This window comes from Phycodurus eques, chromosome 2 (genome assembly GCF_024500275.1).
Source record: "Phycodurus eques isolate BA_2022a chromosome 2, UOR_Pequ_1.1, whole genome shotgun sequence".
In the NCBI taxonomy this organism is placed as follows: Eukaryota; Metazoa; Chordata; class Actinopteri; order Syngnathiformes; family Syngnathidae; genus Phycodurus; species Phycodurus eques.
Genome location: NC_084526.1, coordinates 19,848,541 through 19,873,156, shown reverse-complemented (window position 1 = coordinate 19,873,156; position 24,616 = coordinate 19,848,541). Strand labels below are relative to the sequence as shown.

Genomic DNA, 24,616 nt, shown 5'->3' with positions numbered 1-24,616 from the left:
CCGAATGTTACATTTCGTCACGAGCTCGCAGAAACTATGGGGGCAAGGCGAAGCGATCCCGTGCAATCTCGCGATAAAACAAAAATGGAATCAGCTTGAATCTTTCTGTCTTGTTTTTGTTTTCTCCTCTTTTTAATGTTCTTGAAATCCAACCGACGTTATCATTGATGTTTTTAAATAATTACATATTGAAAAAAAAGAGGAAGTGGTGGGTGCAATTTCAGAACCCACACAAACCTTTCCTCCCATAATCCTTTGCGGTGGGTGAAAATAATCAATACGGCCATGTCGTGTCGTAGATTTCAATTTGGGCACGGACGAGAGAAACTCACTTCCTAACTTATTTTCTCCGGCTAAATTCTCTTTAATTTGCAGCTCTGAGCTTCGTAATTTCGACGCCTCTTTTGAGAGAGAAGCATTTACAAGTCAAACTCGTGCGTTAGTGGTTGAACAGAGTTAAAAATGAGCGGAGGAGGAACACCGTATATCGGCAGCAAAATTAGCCTCATCTCCAAGGCCGAGATTCGCTATGAAGGAATTTTATACACCATTGACACTGAAAACTCCACCGTAGCCCTCGCTAAAGGTAAGCCCAGTCACAGAGAGGGTGCAATGTATTTGTAAAAGTCACCTAAACAGTGTAATTGGCGACTTTTGTGAGGAACGATGACAGCGTTTTTCTCGCACTTAGCCAGCTAGCTCACGAGCTAACGTGTGCCCTTTGTTTATGTTGTGTTTGCGCTAGTTTGTGTGTACGTCTAAGTTAAAAAAAAATAATAATATCACTTCAACTTTAAAAGTAGTATCTTTGGTCTCCTGAAACACTTCGGAAGTAATTAAACGCGAAACAATGTAGGCTGTGTATTAATGCTGCATAACTGTTGAGCTTTCCCATTCTTTATGATATCATGTCCTATTCCTACTCCAAATGGCAACCAGTGGTATATGACGGATCATGCTCTTATTTCTCCCAACAGTTCGCTCTTTTGGAACCGAAGACAGGCCCACTGAAAGGCCCGTTCCACCTCGTGATGAGGTGTTTGAGTACATAATCTTTCGGGGGAGCGATATCAAGGACTTGACCGTATGTGAGCCTCCCAAGGCAACCAGCAGCCTGCCCCAGGACCCGGCCATCGTTCAGGTGAGCCATTTTGACGCCATTCTTCTATGCATTTATTGAGAAAAAACAGTCGGTAGCAATCAAGTTGATGACTGTAGACATCAATGCCACGGCTTGTTTTTTGGAGGTGTGATGAAATCTCCAGACTTTGTCATCTCGCACAAGTAACTGAGTGCTTTGTACCACATTAAGTCTCTGTAAAACTTGCTCAAATAGTGCCCCCTCATCTAAAAAACGTTTCGTCCTTCAAATAAACACCAGGTGATTCAACTTTAACTAAGAAGTGCTACACATTAATTAAAGGCCACATTTTTTCCCCTCCCTGATTAAAATAAAATGTTGCTGCTAGGTGTTTGGAATTACCTTCAGCGTCTCAAATAGTCATAGAAAATAATAATTACCAAGTGAGTCATCAACTTCAACAAATAAGCACCACATCTCAAATAAATACTGCACAAATAACATTTGTTGTCACTAGGTGGTTGTGCTTACCTTGATTGTAACTCAAATAGAGCCCTCCTTTCTAATAGCTGCGGTACTGAAGAATTCCATTAGATGGTCTTTCTACCTTAACCATTTAGAGACTTAAAGGTATTTTTTTTCTGGGAATAAAATCACTTGTTGTATCAAGGTATTTGTAATTACATTTACTATGACTAATTGATGCAGTACTTTGGTTAATCGTCAGTCAGGTGCTCTATCCACCTTAAAGAAATAGACCTACGCCTCAATTAAAGGTCCCACTTTCCCTCAAGGAATTAAAAAAATAATAATAATTTGTTGACACTAGCTGGTTGTAAAGAGCTCTTTGCACATAATCTCCTGTGTTATCAAAATACGTCTGTCTTTTCCGGCTTTGAAAAATAGTGTTATTCTACACGCCGTGTTTCAGGTTTGGCACTGGGTCGTTAATCCTCTTAGCCAATGTAGCTAAACAGTAGGGCTGCACGGTATTTTGTTTGAGCATCGTCATTGCAATGTAAATGTGTGCAGTCATCACATCGCAGGGTCTGCTGCGATGTTTGTGTACTGTAATATAATCAATAAATCAACTTTTATTAACACTCAGACTTCATTAAAAAAAAACTGTGAATCAACTGTAATATTACAAGTGACCAACAGAGGGACCTGTTGAGACACGCTCAAGAGATTATTATACACCTGCTGCATTTCCAAGTTCACGCTTCAGAATGAAACTAGGCAGACGTGAGGTGTGTTCAGGGACACTGTGTTTGTTCTTTGTAATGTAGTACATAATTGTGAAAATTGATTACTAGGAAAACTTATTTGTATCAGTATGCTTTAGTTAAAACACTGTACGATCATATAATATATAATTCATATAATTATTTTAATATAGTCAGCCAGAGCTGCGAGGAATGCAAAATTATCAATGTCCTTTCACCATCGTTCCTGTCATACAGTGTTGCATGTTTTTGGTTGCACATTATGGACAAAACATTTGTTTTAATTCCTCATTAAAAAAAAAAAAAAAAAAAAGTTTTTCCTCATGTTTTTGACATTTTACAGATAAAGTTGCTGCTTATGTGGACTGAATGGGTGGCAACAATGGGGAAATAGAAATGCCAGTATTTTGAGGGTAATAGCCTATCAGCAACATATAAAATATATATATATATATTAAATAGTTTGATTTTGGACTGCTGAACTCAGTTCAAAAATTTGACTTATATACTACATGCAAATCAGTCACCTTTCGGCGAAATTCACAGTTTTTAACTCAAAATAGGCCATTTACGTGAATCGTATAGCGCAGATGATTTTTTTCCCTGGGGGGCGGTCGCCATCTCAAAATAAGTCACAGGAGTTGAAGAGACCAGAAAAAACACTTCCGCCGCTTCTACTGCTAAGAAGTAAAGGTGCTTTTACTCTGTTACAATGATCTAAATGCAGCTCGCTACTTGCATCAATTATTGCTTATTTATCAACTATTTCATGCGCGAGACTTCGACTTCCGCATTGGGCGCGAGACTTCGACTTCCGCATTGGGCACTGTTTACAATTTAAGCGCTAGTGGAGTTTAAGTCTCGTTCACCAATCAAGCGACACAAAGTCACATGGCCTCAGACGACGTCTTCTATTGGGCTTCCCGGGCATAGGTATTAAAACTAGATAAGCCAATCCAGCTGATTGTTGTGCCTACGTGGCGGCCATTTTGGGAAGGTCGTCGTTACCGTGAAGACAACGGCGTGCTACTCTTGTTTACATTAGACGAACAAAAACAACAGTTTTCATGTATTGTAGTATTTGTCTGGCACGGTCCGTCCAAATGTGGATATTTATATAGCTTGAGAAAACACTGTGCAGTAAATTGCAAATTTATTTATTTATTTTATTTTTTGGGTGCTATTTAGGCAGTACTTGAGTAATTATTTCACTGTGTACTTTTTACTCTTAGTCAAGTAATTTTTTGGAGGACTACTTTTTAGTTTTACTTGAGCCACATTGTCAAGTAACAGGATTCTTACGAGACTACAATGTTTGACTACTCTACCCACCCCTGGAGCGGACAGCCTCTATTGCTACTCTTACGTTTAAGCTTTGTTGCTCAGTGACTGCCTTTCTCAATGTCTTTATGTCTCAAAAGTGTTCTCTGTCAATTGACTTGTCTGTTGTCGTACTAGAGCGGCTCCAATTACCGGAGACAAATTAATTGTCTGTTTTTTGGACATACTTGGCAAATAGATGATTCTGATTCTGACAACACAGAATGAACTAGCTTCAAATTCAGAAATGGTCAATAAAAACAGAAAAATATTGTACTTAATATTTTCCTGGAGGATGCTTGTGGGATTAGCCTTTGAAGTTGTTAATAGTGAAAAATAAAGTGAAACATAATGATTTTAGTCAATTATTTTCCAGAATGTAGAGTGCTTAAAGAGGAGGATGCTATTCATGGGGCTCAGCTTGAAGCAAGCATCAAGTGCAGGTGGAGATGGGCCTGGCCCAAGTTGGAGGCCAGAACAAAAAAGCAAAGAAATGAGGCAAATTTAATTTTAATCTTAAATTTATAATCAACATGTACTTGAGCGGTGTAAAGAAATGTTTTTCTACGTGAAGAAAATGTTTATTTTGCCTCTTTTGTACTCTTCCAGATTGCTTAAACCTGTTACCGTATTTTCACGACCATAAGCCGCACTTAAAAGTCTTACATTTTCTCCCAAATGGAAGGTGCGTCTTATAATGTGGCGCGCCTTATGTGTGCACAGAGTTCCAAAATCTGTAAATGTTGATGTGTGACTTTAATGAGCACTCCGCTTGACTGACTGGGAGCATTTCCTGCCAACACGCTGCTTCTATAGAGGAAGGCGGACGTGACTGAGGACAGCATGCGCACATAAATGGGAAAGGGTGCATGTGACAGAGGGTGTTAAAGACACGCCCCCAGTAGGTATATAGTTCCGGTATGTGCATCAGTTTGGCTAAGGACCCCTGAAAATGGCACCTACGAAGAGACACGCTAATAGCTTGCAGTTTTAACTGCAAGCTATTAGTTACGCTGAGGGACATGGTAATCGAGCAGCCGCGAGAGAATTCAAGATCAACGAATCCATGGTTCGCAAGTGGAGGAAGCAGGAAAACGAGCTTCGCCGAAGTCAAGAAGACGAAGCTGCGTTTCCGCGGAAACAAGGCGAGGTGGCCCGAGTTGGAAGACCAACTCGAGCAATGGATTAATGAGCAAAGAACAGCCGGGAGATTCGTCTCTACAGTCACCATTCGACTGAGTACAATAACGCTTGCAGAAGAAATTAAAATCTTAACATTTTCAAGGAGTCCGTCTTGGTGCTTTTGTTTTTGGAAACTTGAATACCTGTACCACGCAGGCACGGGGGGAACATGCAAACTCCACACAGGGGAGGCCGGATTTGAAATCACTGAGGCACATGTACTAACCAGTCAACCACCATGCCACCAGTTAAGGCATTTATTTAAAAAAAAAAAAAAAAAAAAAAAACTTTGTGCATCTTCACTAAAGCAGCTAGCATTTTGTGACATATTAATACATTGTTAATGGGTTGGGCATCATTTGAATTTGAACAATCCCGATTCCGGTTCCTCATTTCGATTGCGGTTACAAACAATTCTCGATTCAGATTCTTTTAGGGGGCTCGGTCAAAAAAGTTTGCAAGGTTTAAATAAACGGTGTCCAAATTATGAACACCAATTTTCTTAGCAGCCGGCAGCATAGAGTAAAATGAACATTTGACTCGGGGGGGGGGGGGGGTTCTTTATAACCGATATCGATATCAAACCTAGGAACTAAAAGGTAATGTGTGTGGAACTAACCCAATTGACTCCCTCAGTTTGGGCACACGACCCATTTCACTCTTATTCCTCTGTGGCCACATTTTCCATGTTTTTCACTTACTTGACTCAAAGTTTTTTCCCCTTGGAGATCATCAGATGGTAGTATACTATACTGTCCATTTGTCACACAGTGAGTATACTGAGCAAAAGCACCTGTAAATAGTAATATGGTTGCGTACTGTAATTGTCACCTTCATAATAAACAAAGCCACACACAGTGTTGGGAAAGTTAATTTTCTATGTAAACTAGTTCAAAGGTCAGTTCTCTTTTATTACAAATATTTATTAATAATATACTTTTAACCTGACGCCATTCCCAGATGACGTTAAGAAATGTCCATCATATCAGTAGCAATAGAGCAATGGACTGCAAGCTATTAGCGTGTCTCTTCGTAGGTGCCATTTTCAGGGGTCCTTAGCCAAACTGATGCACATACCGGAACTATTCTGATTCTGATATAGGAAATAGTTATATAGGGTTTATACGATCAGGATTTTTGGGGCCGATCACAGAGTTTAAAAAAACGATCAGAAGATGGAGCAATGTGTCTTATTTAAATTTAAATGATTTACTTTATATACTTGTACTTTATACTGAGTATCTTCAAAAGTATTCTCTATTCAGGTCATTTATTCTAATCAGTCAGGTCAAACCAACATTACAACATGATACAAATAATGGGTGCTAAATTATATATATAAAATTACTTCAGACACACCGAAACTTTAGAGGACAACTCGACAGAACGCTGGCATGTTTGCGTACAACCGTTAGTGCTAGCACTCGCTTGCTGGGCTAAATAACGTTTTGTTGCCTGCTTGCGAGCCGTATCGTATTAAAGGTACGTGAACATACCTCAAGCAATCCTTGAATTAGTCCTATCCCGAGCACCGGTGACCACCAGCACACGTTTTTCCCCATTTTGTTCTTATAATACACACTGCGCGATCCGTTGTTGTTGTCGTCACCATGTTAACGAGTGTACCATGACGCTTTTGAGTTGACAAGATAAAGCCCAGTGATCGTAAAAGATGGGATGTTTGTATCGGAATACAATATTTTATTGCAGTAGTCTGACATAGTGCAGTCGTGAAAGATCAAATTTGTCTTGTAGTCTGATACACGTGTTGTCTGTCCCACACCGCTGATGTGTTTTTTTTTAAAATAAAATATAACTTTATTGGTTGTCAGATATTTACAGTTCTACGTGAAAAGACACACCGACAAGGCTAAAAATAAACTCGCTTTTGGGTTCAAATATGCTGTACACGACGGAAACGCGGAGTAAATGTCTTTTGCAGAGCGGATCGGCGAATTATGCAATTAAAACCGATCAGCATAAAATGCTAATTGTCTGCCGATCAGATCTGTGTAAAGTCTCCAAATATATAAATATTACGCAAGAGAAATCTAAACTATTGTGCATGCATAAACTGTCCAGTTCAATCTATCAGCAAGTTATTTGTTTGTTTGCAAAATAGTTGTTTTGACTGTCGATCTGATTTAATAGACTTTAAACCAAGGTTGAAGGCTGACTTGGGAAAGATGAATTAATCTATAGACAGATTTCTGATGATGGCACGTTGAAATCTCATATACTTTGATATATACTGACTAGTCTCCCCATTCCTACCACTGAAAACATCCCCACAGCATGATGCTGCCACCACCATGCTTCAATGTAGGGATGGTATTGGTCATGTGATGAGCGGTGCTTGGTTTCCTCCAAACTTGACGCCTGGCATTCACATCAAAGAGTTGATTGTTTGTCTCATCAGACCAGAGAATTTTCATTCTCATGGTCTAAGAGTCTTTCAGGTACCTTTTGTCAAACTCCAGGCAGGCTGCCATGTGCCTTTTACTAAGGAGTGGCTTCCGTCTGGCCACTCTACAGGCGTAATTGGTGCAGAGATGGTTGTCCTTCTTCGAAGGTTTTCCCTTCTCCACGGAGAACCGCCGGACCTCTGATAGGACCATCGAGTTCTTGGTCACCTCCCTGACTAAGGCCCTTCTCCTCCGATTATTTTGTTTAGACAGGTGGAAAGCTCTAGGAAGAGTACTGGTGGTTCAGAACTTCTTCCATTTACGGATGATTGAGGCCACTGTGCTCATCAGAACCTTAAAAGCAACAGAATTTTTTCTGTACCCTTCTCCAGATTTGTGCCTCGAGACAATTCCTGTCTCGGAGGTCTACAGACAATTCCTTTGAAGTCATGCTTGGTTTGTGCTATGACATGCACCGTCACCTGTGGGACCTTGTATAGACAGGTGTGTGCCTTTCCAAATCAACTGAATATACCACTGGTGGACTCAAATTAAGCTGTAGGAACCTCCCAAGGATGATCAGTGGAAACATGATGCACCTGAGCTTAAGTTTGAGCTTTGTGGCAGAGGCTGTGAATACTTGTGTACATGTGATTTCTTAGTTTTATTTTTAATACATTTGCAAAAAACAACAACAACTTAATTGTGGGGTGTTGTGTGTAGAATTCTGAGGGGGAAAAAATAATTCCATTTTGGAATGAGGTTGTAACATAACAAAATGTGAAAAAAGTGAAGTGCTGTGAATACTTTCTGGATGCACTGTATAACGTTGACCAGGCGACGTGTATTTAGTTGATGTCGGACGAGGATATTTAAACACTAAGCTAACGGCTTCATGACGGCGAACTGGTTCATTACATTAGTGATTATAGGCTACGTCTTAACTAAATGGAAAGCGGACGTGACGTTATACTCAGAAGCGACATTACTAGCCATGCTACAGTAGCGCCGTAGCTTTTGAATTGTTACTTAGCTGTCTAATAATTTTCTAATCATTCATAAAATGCAGGACATTGCAGTGAAGTCTGTTAAATGTGAATGTCACCGTAGTCTGACAGTAAACTAGCGATGAGAGCTCGTCATAACGAGACGTTTGCCAACAATTCCCAAAACATGAATATTTACATTGATAAAAATGTGACTGTCATGAGTATGAATCTCAATAATTATGCTCTCTTACATTTATGTACTTCTTGTCCATTCCGCCGTCTTGGAAGCAAGCTGTTTGCCTGTCAGTGACTGGTGGCCGTTGTGACTGAAATAGTGCCCTCTGCTCTAATAGATGCTGTACTTTGAATAGCCATTTGGTGCATGGTCAACTTAAAAACAAACATGCCATTTTTTCCCCTAATGGGATTAGAATAACATTACATTACCTTTACAATGACTGAAATATTTCCTTCAGTTATAATAGATGCTGTACTTTAAATAATTGGCAGGTGCATTGTCCACTTTTATTCACCTACTACAGATTCCTCCCTTTTCGCCCCAGGGAAAGAACTAACATGGAGTGCCATGAGGTGGTGGTTGTTACCTTGTCTTTGACAACCAATGCCACCATGTGTCACTATAGATGTCATTAGTGCACCTTGCATCAACTGCATAGCAAATGTGGCATTGTAAAGCTGAAGTTGAAGGAGGAACTGTGAAACAATTCAACACTCACCCAAAAACGAGTAGAGATGTGATTGCCTGAAGCATATTAGAATAGTCATTTTAAAGCTTTGGTATTAAATTGAGTGAATAACACATGTGACTTAGTGTTAAAGTGCGATGTTTACATTTGCCAATCCTTGTATTTCTGTTTGCAGTCATCCCTTGGCTCCAGTAGCAGCAGCGCGGCGGGCCCGTCATCATCATTCCAGTCTGCCGGCCCGTATGCTCCTTTCAACAGGGCCCCGGTGCAAACCTATGGCCAGTTTGGTGGCGCACCCTTGGGCGCTCCGCATTTTGGGGCACCCGGAGGTAAAATGTTTTAAGTGACATTTTAGTTCTCCTAACTGACCTAGGAGTGTGAAAGTAAATTAATCTGGTGCTGTTACAGATATGTAAAAACTGTGTCAATGTAATGAGTTGAATCACAGATAGAGAGGTTTATAAGTAAAATACATTACATTGGTGCTTTGAGATACGAGTGACCCAACATAGCAGTTTTTCGAGATACATGCCGTCAATCGGCTGAGTTTTTGCTTAGACTTGCGAGGCCAAACTTGAGATACGAGTGCTGTATAGCAGCAGGTGGCTGCACACACTTCACAACAAGCAGTGGATTGGCTGATGTGTTACACCAGCATATTCCATTTGTTGCCAAGTTGCAACCCACTTTTATACTTCACATGTACTTTTATACATGTGAAGAATAATACAGAACTGTTCTGTTTAAATATAGCCTCTGTCAACACATGCATAGTATTTGGTATTTTTAAACGATGTTTCAAATGAGTTTGATAGATTTACCACCAAAGGCATATTGCTCGCAATGATGTCCACTAGCCAGAGCGGAGTAAACTAGTGGCTAAAGCACCAGGCAGCTACACTTCCTGTCACTTACCTAATATGTTAGATGTGGGAACATGCTACACCTCTGTACTTATTCTAGCTGAAAAATCAAACAAAGAATACATGTAATTTTAACTAGTTGTCCGCGACCCACCCAGAATGGGTCTGCGACCCACTTTTGGGTCCCGCCCCACCAGTTGAGAATCACTGCCCTAAAGTGTCAGCTGAAAATGCAGAGAAATCACTAGCACACGCCAACATTTGTGCTGACAAATCTACCATATGTAAAACATTAAGCAAGAATGAGATTCATGGGAAACCGTTGCTTGCCTTAAATAAATAAATTGCTGCATGTTTTGAAGTTTGCTTAAGCGCACTTGAATGTTCCACCACATTACTGGCAAAATATTCTGCGGACAGATGAAACCAAAGTTGAATTGTTTGGGAGAAAAACACAACACCATGTGTGGAGGAAGAATGGCACAGCACACAAACATCAACACTTTATCCCAACTGTGAAGCATGGTGGAGGGAGCATCATAGTATGGGTGTGTTTTGTGTCAATTACGTCATCGATCGGCTCCGCACAAGACATTTAACTCCACGTCTTCGTTGCGTATAAATCCAAAAGCTAGTTTATTTTTAGGCTTGTCACGTCTTGTTGCGCAGTACTGTAACTATCTGACAGCCAATAAAGTTTTTTCAATCTTGTTGGTGTGGGACTATTTTGCGTTGTCTCAGACAAACAGTACGTAAGTGTTGGATTTATCTTACCCAACATTATAAAAAATAGACACAAAAGGAATGAAGACGCTGGTTTCTTTTTCTCATGAGGAGGGCGTATGGGAGATTGTTCAGATTACAGCCTCTCAACACGCTCTAAACAATCTCCCGTCGCTCCTGTATTTATTTGAAATAGGGAGGTTTTACAAGACATAACGTACTAAGCTACAAGACACAACACACTAAGGGTAGGGTTTCAAGGTGAAAAGATGGGACCAACGCCTGTCACGTCCCCGACCACGTCCTTGGTCAAGGCGCCCGCCCTTCCATCGGATGATTCCTGCTGAGTCATCTTCTTGAAGGCGAGAAGACATCTTCCTTTCTCAAAATCGTCCATAATACTAATGCAAGCTAAGCAAATAAATGATAACTTCTAAAATATATTTACCATTTCCCTCCTGTTTATCATGTATTTGCACAAATTCTCACATCATCTTATAGTCACTTAATTTCGATTAACTGTAGAATCATTTTTATGAAACAAATACATTTACACTCAGAGTAAACTTGTCATACATGAATGTTGTAGTTTAAACATCGTAATCACCTGGATCAGGAAACAAATCAGGTAAAACAACAACATCATAATCATCATTATCAAGATCCAATAAAGGATACATCTGCTCCATATGGTTCCATGTGGGTAATTGCTGTGGTGATTAATCTACTGATTAAAGCCTGAATGCATGGGATACAACAACATCCACACTATGTCAGAATGGCTGCAAAAACAGCAATTGATATCAATATTGGTGAAATTAGGGTTTTGTATTTACCAAAAACGTCCATCCAGCAGTCCCACAAGGAGTGTTGATTGAGGGTCCGTAGACCATCGATGGCTCTGGTCAAGCTGCCATCTGAAGCAGTATTGTTTGTTCTCCAAACATACCGCAAACGCCTCCCTCTCTTGCGAGGAGCATGTCGACAGCTATGCGGTTTTGGAACCATACCAGTCATATCCAAATCCCCAATTCTGCCCATTCTCTTGAGCTTCATTGGTGAGAGCCGCATATGGAATTATGATTAAAGCAGTTTGATTTTGGGGGGCACAAAATATTAAACCGGTTTGCCGTGTTTGGAGGCCATGCCCACAGTTCTGATCATCAGCTGTACTCCTTTTGATACGAGTTAATGATTCAAAATTTTGCATTATTGGGTTCGTCATATTGGTCCAGCTGGTAGGTGATTTTCTATCTAAAAAATTGGTTGTATCATTTAGAATGGGACGTCCCATGTACCACAAAACCAACACTATAGTAGCCAAAGTTGCTACATAACGACTTATCGAATCTCGTAACCAACGTGGGTGTGCCATTCTGCTGAGTTCTCACTAAACGGGTTGGTGTCTTTTTTCTTCACTGACCAGCAAGCGTTTTCAGAATCTACACATCTGCTCCCGCTCCGTTATCAGACTTTTGCTCACCTTCCCTATTTGAGTACTCAGCTGAAATGACTCTTTTCAGTGTGTTAAATGAACCCACGTATTTCTTTCTGCTATTTTTAGGGCTGTTGGAGTTGTCAATAACACTTGATATGGTCCTTCCCACTTTGGTGAATCCCAGTGCTTCTTTTTGATGCTTCGAATTAGGACCCAGTCTCCTGGTCCAACCAACTTGGTTTCCTGCTGGGAAACATGTTTACTTTCAGCAGATACTTTTAAATCAGTTTGTTTCTCTAACAACTTTCTCATGTAATCAGCTAAGTTTGTTTCGTCATCAAGTTCCCATTTTTGTTTAAACAACGGAAGTCTATAAGGTCTTCCAAACAATGTTTCGTAAGGTATTAAACCTGTGGTGCTTGTAATGTTAATGTACATTTTAACGAGGTCAAGACAGTGTGTCCATGACCTTCCTCTGTCTCTTCCATACATTTTTTCAGTCTATTTTTTATTGTCCCATTCATTCTTTCCACTAGACCTGCACTCTGAGGGTGGTAAGCACAATGGTTTTTCAAATTGATGTGGAACATGGTTCCTATTTTATTGATTATTTGATTTACAAAATGAGTCCCATTATCGCTGTAAATGGTTTCAGGTATGCAATATCTTGGAATGATGTCTTTACATAGTGCTTTTGCCACCGTCAGAGCATCAGGTGATTTTGTTGGGAATAATTCGATCCATTTAGAAAATGCATCTATGATAACCAAACAGTACTTCTTTCCCTCACTTGGACTTAATTCTATGTAATCCATGTGAATGTGTTGGAAGGGGTATGTAGGCACTGGGAATTTACCTCGAGTAGGTCGCAATTGCCCTTGCTGATTATGTCGTGCACAGATCATGCATGCTCTACAATAATTCTTTGAATATAAATTGAAACCATAGGTTGTAAAGTGTCGATGCATCTGTGCCACCATCCCTCCAGTTGAGACGTGACACACCATGGCTCAATATAGCAGCCCATTTGAAAAGGTTTCTTGGAAGTATTTGTTTCCCTTCTGTGCTAATATAAATTTCCTTTTGTAGTTTTGCACCTTGTTTTTCCGAATAATTGCGTTCTTGTTGTGGACTTTGTTGTTGCATGTCTTTTAGTGTTTGGTCATCTAAGGCTTGTTGTTAAATTTTTTTTTTTTTTTTTTTTTTTTTTTTTTTAAACCTAAAATTGGTTTATAGGCTGCTTCTTTCGTGGCTTTGTCAGCAAATGCGTTTCCTTTAGAAACCTTGTCAGTGCCAGATCTATGTGCAACACATTTACAAATTGCCACTTTTCATGGATGTTGCACTGCGTGTAATAATTAAGTAATTCAGCATGTGTTACTGGCTTCCCTGTTGACATAATCATTCCTCTGTTATCCCAATATTGCGCAAACACATGAATTGTGGAATACGCATATTGGCTATCAGTATAGATTGTAACATCTTTATTTATCATTAGTTTGCATGCCTCGGTTAATGCTACTAATTCAACAGCTTGGGCAGAGTAATAAAACGGTAGTGACTCAGCTTTTAGCACAATAGTATCAGTTACCACCACGTATCCTGTTTTTATCTTCCCTAGTTCATCTTTTTTCAAAGAACCATCTACATATAGAACCTGTCCGTCACTTAACGGTTGATCTTTCAAATCACCTCTACATTTAGCAGTTTGTTCAGCTAATTCCTGACAATCATGCTGCGTGCCTTCATCAGGTAAGGGTATTAGTGTGGCTGGATTTAAGGTTGTGCATCGCTCAACAGTCAAATGTGGTTGTGACAGCAAGATGGCCATGCAAGATAAATGTCTTGCAGGTGATAAAAACGCCATATTGGTTTGCAATAGGAGAGCAGACACTGTATGTGGGACTTTAAGAGTTAATGGATGAAATAACACAATCGTGGAACTGCGCTCTACTGCCATCGAAGCTGCCACAACTGCTCTGACACAATGCGGTAATGCACACGTCACGCTGTCCAATTTAGTCGAAAAATAAGCCCATGGTCTTAGCTTATCACCGTATTGTTGTGTAAGTACGGAGGTCATGTAATAGCTTTTACAATCTACCATTTGAATGAATGTTTTATCATTAAATTTGGAAGGCCTAGCACAGCACTGGACACCAAATGTTGTTTGTCACAGAAGGCCTTTTCTGCCTCTGTACTCCATTAAACAGGTGATGTCATTTTAAGGTTGTCTTCATACATTAATTTTGACAATGGTGCAACAATTTCTGCATAGTTTGGAATCCATGCTCTACAATAATTCGTCAGACCTAAAAATGATTGTTTCTTTGTCTGTGGTTTAGGATTTTTTTTTTAAGACTATAGCTTTCCTGTCTTCTAATATATTCCTTCCTCCTACACTTAAATTATGGCCTAGATATTTGACTTGCCTTTTACACCATTGCAATTTATTTTTAACTTTGTCCCTCTTCTGCTAGATGATGCAGTAAGGCCAATGAATCTTTGCATGTCTCTCCATCTGGAGATGCCAGGAGAACATCATCTACATATAGTAAAATTTGGCTCCATCATGGGGGAGTGAATTTAGACATGCGTGTTGTCATAACTTGTGAATAAATGGTTGGACTTTCACAGTAACCTTGCGGTAATCTAGTAAATGTATATTTTTTTCCCTCAAATGTAAATGCATTATTTTCTGTACCAATAGAAAAGAACAGTAAATTTTGGTTTGCATTACTTATGTCCACTACTGTAAACACGGTAGCGTCTGGTCTTAATGAATTTAACAAGTGTGTGGATCTGGTACGCATGCTGCTCTCTGTATTACTGCAGTATTTACTGCCTGTAAGTCTCCAACCCACTGAAGGTGGGGCCTTTTTTACAGGGAAAAATGGGTGTGTTACATGGTGATTCTGGACACTCCACTATAACTCCTGCCTTAATTAGTGCTTCAATTACCAGTTTGATTCCTTCATGTGCATCTGGTTTTAATGGATATTGATGAATGCATAGTCTATATTCTGTTTTGGGTCTAGTTTGTACTGGTAAAATGATTCCTGCCGCGCCTTTTGCTTCATTGTCTGAGTACAGATAATCTACAGTAATTTTATCAGGTGGCGCATGTCGTAACTTTTTTTATTTATTTATTTATTTATTTATTTTATATATATATATATATATATATATATATACTGGGTCTGGCCCTGGTGTGTTTTTGTACCACAGAGTTATATGCAGCTCATCACCTTTTTTATTATCTTCTACTTCCGTGATAAGCTGCAAGGCTGCAGACAACAGGGCTTTTCCCATGTTTAACGGTGGTTTGTCTGAGATATCGATTGTGTAATAGAATGTGATTTCTCTGCTTTCCAGTGTCACATAGAGGTCCTCTCTTTTTAATTCATGTTTTTGTTTCACTACAATATTTCCATTTGATGATGGAATGAGTAAAAGTCCTAGTTGGAATTAACCATCTCTTCCCAAAAAATCCGGGACTTCGAAAACTCAGTTTTACTGTTTTTTCCCATTTTGTGAATTTGGAAGTCAGTTTATTTGCACCTAGAGTGACCTAAATACTGACTTTATTCAAAAATGACGGGGTGACAATGAATGTCTGAGTTTTGGTAACCCTCAAGCTTCTACCCACACAGGGCGGAGGATTTTTGCCTCTGCTTCCAAACCCAGTTGTCACTTACAATCCTGTCTATAGATTCATACTTTTACACATTCACACGATACTAGTAAAAATTTTACAGACACACTGAAACACGGAATTTAAGTACGTACAGGACTCCGCCGTCCCTCTTTTTCTTTGCCAGTGACTAGTATTATGCAAGGTTTATTAAACACGGAATTTAAGTACGTACAGGACTCCGCCGTCCTCGCGGAATTTGTCGGACTCCGCCGTCCCTCTTACTTGTCAGTGACTAGTATTACACAAGGTTTATTCTGCCGCAGACTTCTTCGTCACGCAATTCACTCACTCTTTAATCCTTTTTCCTAAAAAAAATTAAAATTTAACTCACCAAAGTCGTCTTCAATCCTGTGGATTGCCGTCAACCTTCAGATCCCAGTTGAGGAGAACAAAGACCAGTCCCGGAAAGGGTCTCAATTGCCGTGGCCACTGTCTCTTAACTGAATGTCGGCTCCACAACTGGAATCCTCGGGTATATTGACATGCGGACCAATTTAATGTTGGATTTATCTTACCCAACATTATAAAAAATACACACAAAAGGAATGAAGACGCTGGTTTCTTTTTCTCATGAGGAGGGCGTATGGGAGATTGTTCAGATTACATCCTCTCAACACGCTCTAAACAATCTCTCCCGTCGCTCCTGTATTTATTTGAAATAGGGAGGTTTTACAAGACATAACGTACTAAGCTACAAGACACAACACACTAAGGGTAGGGTTTCAAGGTGAAAACATGGGACCAACACCTGTCACGTCCCCGACCACGTCCTTGGTCAAGGCGCCCGCCCTTCCATCGGATGATTCCTGCTGAGTCATCTTCTTGAAGGCGAGACATCTTCCTTTCTCAAAATCGTCCATAATACTAATGCAAGCTAAGAAAATAAATGATAACTTCTAAAATATATTTAACAGTAAGTTATTTGCACAACTGAAATACGTCGTGGGGAACGACATCTAAATGCTTCAAAACATAACAAATTTGATCGAGCACCCGAAGAATGTACACGAGCATGCCGCGTTCAAGCAACGCGGGGGGGTGGGAGAGAAAAAAAAAAAGTCAAACGGAAAAACTCTGGAGATCGCTCGTCCATATAGCTGGAACAGTCAGAAAGTTGGCGTTAACATGTCATTAACAGTATTTTTAGTAATTACAGTAGGTTAGCACCCATTTTCTGTCATGTTGTAATGTTGATGTGACCTAAATTTATGTCAGTGGCCAATCCTTGAATGCCCCATAAACATTGATGTTTAAACCTTTGTCTAAAATGCTAGAGAATAATTTGGGCTGGGACTGACAGGCTCCAGCACGCCCGCAACCCTTGTGAGAATAAGCTGTACAGAAAATTGACGGATGGATGGATACAGTATACAGTACACAAGTATATACAATAAATGAACAAGTCATGTAAATAGACACATTGGTCCATCTTGTGATCGGTTATCGTTTTTTTTGTTGTTTTTTTTTAAACTTGGTGATCGGCCACAAAAATCCTGATCGTGTAAAGCCTAGTTTTAGCTGGACAATGATCCAAACAAGCAAATCAATGACAGAATGGCTTCAGAAGAAAAACAAAAGTGATCTGGAGTGGCCCAGACAAAGTCCAGACCTCAACCCAATTGAGATGCTGTAGCATGACCTCGGGAGCTATTTATAACAGACATCCCAGCAGCCTTGCTGAACTGCAACAGTAAAGAGGAATGGTCCCAAATGCATCCTTCGTTGTGCATTTATAATCTGCAAATAATACAAGGGTTTACTTACATTTTCCTCCCTGTCCTGTGAATGTTTACATTATGCTCAATAGAAATATGAAAACAGAATTGTTTGTGGTATTAGTTTAAGCAGACTGATTGTTTATTATCGTGCTTTAGATCATCAGACTACATTTTATGACCAATTCATGCTGAAATTTAAGAAATGTTAAATGATTCACATGCTTTTTCCTCCCACTGTCCAGTGATAAAAAAAAATTTTAGTCAACCATTAGTTTGGGAAAAAAAATGTTGTGACTCAAGAAGCAAAGCAGATTTATTTATATAGCATATTTCATACACAAGGTAACTCAATGTGCTTTTCATGCTTAGAAGCATTTAAAAGAAAGAAGGCACGCTCAGTATTCTGCCGTAGTTCCTAGTTTTTCATTGGATTGTTTTAGATTTAAACAAACAAAAATTTACTAATTTATGACTTTATAACTGCGTTAGCCTTGGTTAGTGATAGACACAAAAAGACATTGAGCGGATCCCTATATGAAGGCCTTTGAAACTTATTATAGTTGTTTGCACAGGTCGCGGCAGTCCTCAGCTGGACCCCCTTACAAAGAGTTCCGCCCTGGATCAGGCCACACAGGCCCCCACCTCAGCTACCCTGGCAGTGCCAGTCGGACAGAGGAGTCAGGCAGCAGCCCGACCCGTTGGCGCCTCCGTTGGCAACCAGAAGCCACCGGACCTCCTGCAGCAGAGGAAGGGTGAGGACTAGAGCGTCAACGATTAATTGACAACTAATCAATTATCAAATTAATTGATAATGATTTTTGATAATTGATTAATCGTTTACACATTAACTAAAATTGTAAATGGTAAATGGACTGCCCTTACAAAGAGCTTTATCCACACCATCGCAGTGCCCAAAGCGCTTTACAAAGCCTCACATTCACACATGCACACAGTCATCCACCAATGGGCGACTGCTGCCATGCAAGGCGCTGCCAGGCCCACTGGGAGCAAATTAGGGTTCAGTGTCTTGCCCAAGGACACATGGACACGCGGACAGTCATAGCTGGGATTCGAACCAATGACGCCTTCGGTCATTGGACGACCCGCTCTACCTACTGACCCACAGCCGCCCAAATCCTCAGAATTTCACCCTCTCTACAGCAAATATTAACAATTATACTTATTGCAATAATAAAGCAGAAAATACAAATGGTTATTATGATAAAGGGCACTTTGCATCATCAAAATAAGAGTTTTGCAAACATCTTCTTTTACAATTGGAAAACAATTATCAACATTTTTGCATATTTTCTGACATGTTACAAACCAAGCCAGTAACTAACTCATCAGTTTGTGCATTTTCTGCACAGTCAATTTGAAATATCCTGTTTTTAAACAAAGAGATGGAAATTTAAAAAAAATCTAATACGATCCATCAAAATAATTAGCAGATTAATCGATTATTAAAATAATCATTACTTTTGCAGCCCTAGTGAGAACTGAAAACAGTACACTACACTTTAACCTGAGTCTTTAAAAGTTATGTTAAGTTTGTGAGTCTATTTTGTTGATGTGGTTTAGCTCTAGAGGTGCCGAAAGTGAGTCAAGGGGATCATGAGCATGCTGCTGTTGAAAACCGGGACCCCAACAGGCGTCAAGGAGGTATGTAGTTTGCATTTTTATTTCAGACGTACACAATAAAACTAAACGTGAACAGTGTCGGACTTTGCGATGTTCTCCGTTATATTTGCGACTTCCTGCTGTTCCACCTGTTGTGATTGCGACTTCCTTTATACCCCATGTTGTAGTCATGACTTCTATGTACAAACTCCAGTTATGGACTTCCCGCTATCCACCCTTTTGTGGTCATGATTTCCTGCTTTTGCCATTGTGGTGTTTTCAACTTCCTATGTACCCATGTTATGAGTGTGACTAGAGGTGAAATAATTACATCAATTAATTATCAAATTAATCGGCAACTATTTTAATAATGACTAGTCATTTAGAGACCTTAAGTTAAAATTTGCTCACTCCTCGGAGTTTCAGCCTCTCAAGTCTCAACAGTAAATATTCTGAGACTTGCAGCCCCCCATGAAAGCGGATCGATTGTATTTAATCAAAACATCTGCTGTTTTAATTAAATACATGATGTTGCCAACATCTGCTTTTACCTTGGAGAAGCATGATAAAAAAATTGCCGATTTTCTTACATGCTACGGACCAAACCAGTAAGTGAATCGTAATTTATTTGTGCATTTTCTACAGTCTTTTTTTTTTTATCCGATTCATCGAATAATTGACAGATTAATCAATTATTAAAGTAAAGTATTATTAAAGTATTAAAGTAAAGTTGTTAGTTGCAGCCCTAGTCATCATTGTTGTTACATACAAATATATTGTGTTGTTATATGCATATATAAATATGCGTATATAAATCCAACAGTAACTCAATGCATTTTCAATACTATTTAAAGACATACTAACTACATGCATTGTGTGCCAATGTGTATTGAAACTCACCCTTTAAATGTTGATTGACAGCTCAGTGCTACCTGTCAGCGGGCACCCAGCCAGTGCGGCGCGGGCGTGGACGGGGCAACCGCAGCAGGGGAAAAGTGAATGTGCGCCGGGATGGAATGATGAAGTTTGAGGAGGACTTTGATTTTGAGACGGCCAACGCTCAGTTCCACAAGGACGACATCGACAAGGAGCTGCAGACCAAGCTCAAGCTCAAAGGTGATGCGCACACTCAAACCAAGACACACTTGTTGTCATTGGTGTTCTACCTTATTTTTAATTTTTTATTTTTTTTTACTGCAGACGATAAGGTGGAAAAGACTTCTAATGGCGAAGAAGCCGACCCTGAACATCCGGGTGCTGAAGCACCAGCTGAGGAAGAGGAGGCAGTTATACCGCCCTGTTACTACGACAAGACCAAGTCCTTTTTTGACAACCTGTCCTGCAACGACTCAAAGTATTTACTACAACAATACTATCACTGTTACAATACAATCAATTAGCACAATATTAAAGCAACGCAGCTCAACCTAAACATTTTTGATACTATTTTTCCCATAGGGAAAAAATGGAATGGAAATAATCTGGTCAAACTGTGGGCTTCATATAACCTTTTGTAACTATACAGGTAACTTTATACCTAAAATAAAATTACTCGGCCAATGGTGGTGTTTCATCATGCGCTAATTTATTGCTAGTTGTGAATTTTATAAAAAATTATAAATAGTACAAGAAAAATGTTGTATGATGAAAAAGTAGTAAGATGAGAGGGAAAAAAACTTTACTGAAAAAAAAAAAAAAGATTTTTTTTAATATTGAGAGGGGGAAATGATTTTATTTTGGGAGAAACCAGTCTTAAAATAATGATAAAAATTGCAAAGTAATATAGCCCCAAAACATTTTAGGAATTGTATGATAATTTGTAATATCAGAATAATGTTATGAAGAAAAGAATCACACTATAATCATGATGGGCTGTAATGTTTTACAATAATTAAATTGTAATATTGTGAGAGACAGAACGTTGTATAACGAGAATAACTATACTACCAGAGGTAAGTCGTAAAATAACGACAGTTTTACTAAAATTATGAGAAAAATCTCTCCTAGAGTAAAAAAAAAAACAATTTTTTTTTTTTTTTTTTTGCATGCGAAACATTTCCAAAATGTATGACGACAGACGTTTTACTCTATTTTTATAACAAATACTAAAAATGTGCTCAAATATTTACATTTTGTTTCATACACTCATACAATGTTCTATTTTGTGTGTTTCAGTAAATCACATGATGGAGGATTTTCTAGGTGGGTGGCATTTTTTGTAGTTTTTCAGCGTTTTTTTTTTAACTGTACGGTGCTGCTAACAGTGCTCGTTTTGTTTGGCGCGTCAGAGAGCGGAGATCGACCTGGGCAGAAGAGCGGCGGATGAATGCTGAGACGTTCGGCATCCCACTGAGGCACCATCGCGGCCGAGGGGGCTACCGCGGCGGCCGAGGCTACATGGGGCCCCGTGGGGGCCGGGGACGGCCGTCCGGCCGGGGCTCCTTCGGCCCTCCTCGAGGGGCGCCGCCCGGCTTCCGAGGCAGCTTCAGGGGCACCAGAGGAGGCCGCGAGTTCGCCGACTTTGAATATGCGGTAAATCTCTGGTTCAAGCACCTTAGGCAGCGGCAGGGGACACTTTGTTCAAATCTCTCAAATATGCTTTCAATAAAATAAATACACAAACAAATCTGACTATTAAGGTAGAATTATTGTGCAGTGATTTCCAACCTTTATGAAGCCAAGGAACATATTTTACAATTGAAAAATCTCACGGCACACCAACAAACAAAAATGTCACAAAAAGTTGATACATTACTGTATTTACTTCCTGCCATCTAATTGAATCAGAATCATCTTTATTTGCCAAGTATGTCCAAAAAACACACAAGGAATTTGTCTCCGGTAGTTGGAGCCGCTCTAGTACGACAACAGACAGTCAATTGACAGAGAACCCTTTTGAAACATAGACGTTGACAAAAAACAGTCACTGAGCAATAAAGGGTTGCTAGTTATCTGGTAATGCCGGTAATTTTTCTTTTTTTTTTTTTTTTTTTTTTTATATTTATTTATTTTATTTTTTTTGACAATTGTGCAAAAAGATGCAGGCTCCTCTAGCACTTAGAGCAGTTCGAATGACTCATATTCCAATAGTCCGGTGCAATGACCATTGTGCAAAGGGCGCTGAGACTTCAAGGAGTATATGCAGTTTAAAGTGACAAGTAGTGCGATAATCTGGGACAATGTTGATTGTGCAAATGTTGCAGATACTCCTCAATCAGTGTGTAAATGGAGTAGTCACTATGCCTCACTGGCATAAATAGAGGAACAAAGATACATTTATTGTAAATATAATTTTTTTAGCAATTAAGTACACAAGTATACACAGTAAATGAACAGGTCATTTAAACAGACATTCCTCCATCTTGTGATCGCATCGGTTATCGTTTTTTTAATCTCACTGATCGGTGATCGGCCCCAAAAATCCTGATCCTGTAAAGCCTAGTACTCACAGAACCATGAGGCCAAGATGTTGCAAATTTATGAGCGTAAAGAAAAGTTGATTGTGTAGTATTACCGGGGGGGAGTCATTTTTCAACAGCAGTCTTGTACACAGAAAAAAAACAATGTACAGCCAGAAGGATTTGTGATTTTATGAGAAAATAAACTTGTCAAATTACACCTATTTTCCTTTATGTAATATTGCAAGATGCAATTCTTATTACAGAAAAAAAAATGACAATAGTCATATTGTAGAAGTCAATATTACAGGGAGTTAAAAATAGAAAAAATTTGAATTCTACAAGAATTAAGTTGTAAAATGTGTCACTGTTTTGAGAATATAGTAGTAATAGCATGAGACAAATGTTGCTGTTTTGTGAATAAGATCTTGTTGCTAGGGGGGAAAAGTGAATTTTTCCCAAGAATAAAGTTGTAATTTTCTGTTGTGGTTGTTTGTCTTTTCCAGAAGGACAACAAGGTGGCTGCGTAGTCGCGCCCACTTGGACGCCAATGCCGACCAATCGTAGCTCTTTCAAAACATGTTGTTGGGTCCCGACATTTGCCAGGAAAGAAGATGGCGCAGCAGCGTGTCACCTCCATTTTCTTTTTCTTCAACGAATGACCAGTGGTGTAAATAAGCAGTCTGTTAGCACGCTGACTGCTTAGCTTGATTTCTTCTTTTTTTTTTTTTTTTTTTTTGGATTGACTTCCATTTTGAGCGTGACATCGTGTCAAGCGGGCCTGAAGGAAACCAAGTTTGAGCGCATCCAGCATGATGAAATGTGTAGAGAGAAGTCCACTGTTAACTGTTTTTTCTCTTCTTCGGAGAGCGCTTTTAGTAGTTAGCCATCAGCCAAAAAGTTTGAAATCTTTTCCTCAGTCAACCTCCTTTACTCTAAATGGCTTCCCAAACAGCTTTCTGTGAAGCCTTTTGATTCTTTTTTTTTTCTCCACCAAAAAGGGACAGCAACTGGATATGTGACATGAATGAGCTTTTTCAGTATTTTTAGCTCCACTTTGTATTTGGGGAGTGCCTTCAATGGGGGGCGGGGGGGATTTTCTACAGCTCTCCCTTTAATGTTGATGCTTTCTGGCAGATGTATGAATAAAAAGCACTACGAGGTGGTGAACTTGTTGCAAATGTGCCGTCAATGTTGCACACGTTAGCCCAATGCTGCATGATAGCCGATCCGTCGATTGGAAAACCAGTCCAAAACAAATGGGAGAATCAACCATCAAGAACCATCCAGAAATAAGTTTTTGTAAGTCTGTTACTTCTTTTGGGCTTCTGAAACATTTTGAAAACTGAGTATTGTTAAAAATTTAGTTTATACATTAAAAGAAAATCAAGAGTATAACATCCTGATCCCTGTTGTCTATTAGAAATTAAATTTACTCTAATCCAAACTTGCTGTTGTCAGTTCGTGTGTGAGGTCTCACATTTTAAAAATAGTTAAAAGCGGTGTAGATGCAGTGAAGGCTGAAATTATTCATACCCCTAGCAAATTTTGACTTGGTTACTTCAAGCAAGTTTTTTCTGGTTTGGAAATAACATGGGCATCTGCCAGAAGATATTAAGACTGTGTACAAGAGGCATCATTGTGGAAAAAATTATCAGGTTTTATATACATTTTGAAGAAAAAGTGGCATTATTCATACCCTTCTCAATAATCAGTAAAAAAGCATTAGGCTATTAGAGCAATCAAACAGTTCCTACAATTGCTGACCAGCTTTTTGCATGTCTCCACTGATATTTTTGCCCATTCATCTTTAGCAATGAGCTCCAAATCTTTCCTTTTAGAGGAACTCTTAACCATCACCATGCTCTTTAGCACCCTCCACAGAATCTCAATTGGTTTCAAGTCAGGACTCTGGCTGGGCCAATCTAAAACGTTCGTTTTTGTCCGCTAACCATTTCTTCACCACTTTTGCCGTGTTTTAGGTTGTTCTGAACTGTCCACTGGTGCACAAGGCAAAATATCTCTGCAGACTGCCTGATGTTGTTTAGAATCTTGATGTAATTGTGCTTTTTTCATGGTGCTGTTTTCTGTGATTAGGTTCCTTGGTCCATTGTCTGAAAAACAGCCCCAAAACATTCGGTTCCCACCACCTTGGGTTGGCAGTGGGGATCTTGTACTTAGGGTTGAAGGTATAGCCTCTTTTATGCCAAATAAAGGATACATCTTTGTGGCCAAACAGGTAAATTTTC

The 24,616-nt window shown here is 39.4% G+C and overlaps 1 protein-coding gene across 1 annotated transcript; it reads left to right on the top strand.

The window, feature by feature from the left end:
* Positions 1 to 27: 27 nt before the first annotated feature.
* On the top strand, positions 28 to 24,616 carry lsm14ab (LSM14A mRNA processing body assembly factor b). Its single transcript, XM_061669379.1, has 10 exons — positions 28 to 586; positions 978 to 1,141; positions 9,086 to 9,239; positions 17,922 to 18,101; positions 18,931 to 19,011; positions 19,891 to 20,085; positions 20,170 to 20,323; positions 21,145 to 21,171; positions 21,258 to 21,501; positions 22,874 to 24,616. Exons 1-10 carry the CDS (start codon positions 463 to 465, stop codon positions 22,895 to 22,897), a joined length of 1,347 nt encoding a protein of 448 aa, XP_061525363.1. The 5' UTR covers positions 28 to 462; the 3' UTR covers positions 22,898 to 24,616.

What these genes read in the sequence shown, in the direction of transcription:
- lsm14ab (XM_061669379.1), top strand. Translation starts at nt 463, where the DNA reads ATGAGCGGAGGAGGAACACCGTATATCGGCAGCAAAATTAGCCTCATC. An exon ending in AGGACCCGGCCATCGTTCAG is followed by an intron (nt 1,142 to 9,085) that starts GTGAGCCATTTT and finishes TTCTGTTTGCAG; the next exon opens with TCATCCCTTGGCTCCAGTAG. An exon ending in CCCCAACAGGCGTCAAGGAG is followed by an intron (nt 19,012 to 19,890) that starts GTATGTAGTTTG and finishes GTTGATTGACAG; the next exon opens with CTCAGTGCTACCTGTCAGCG.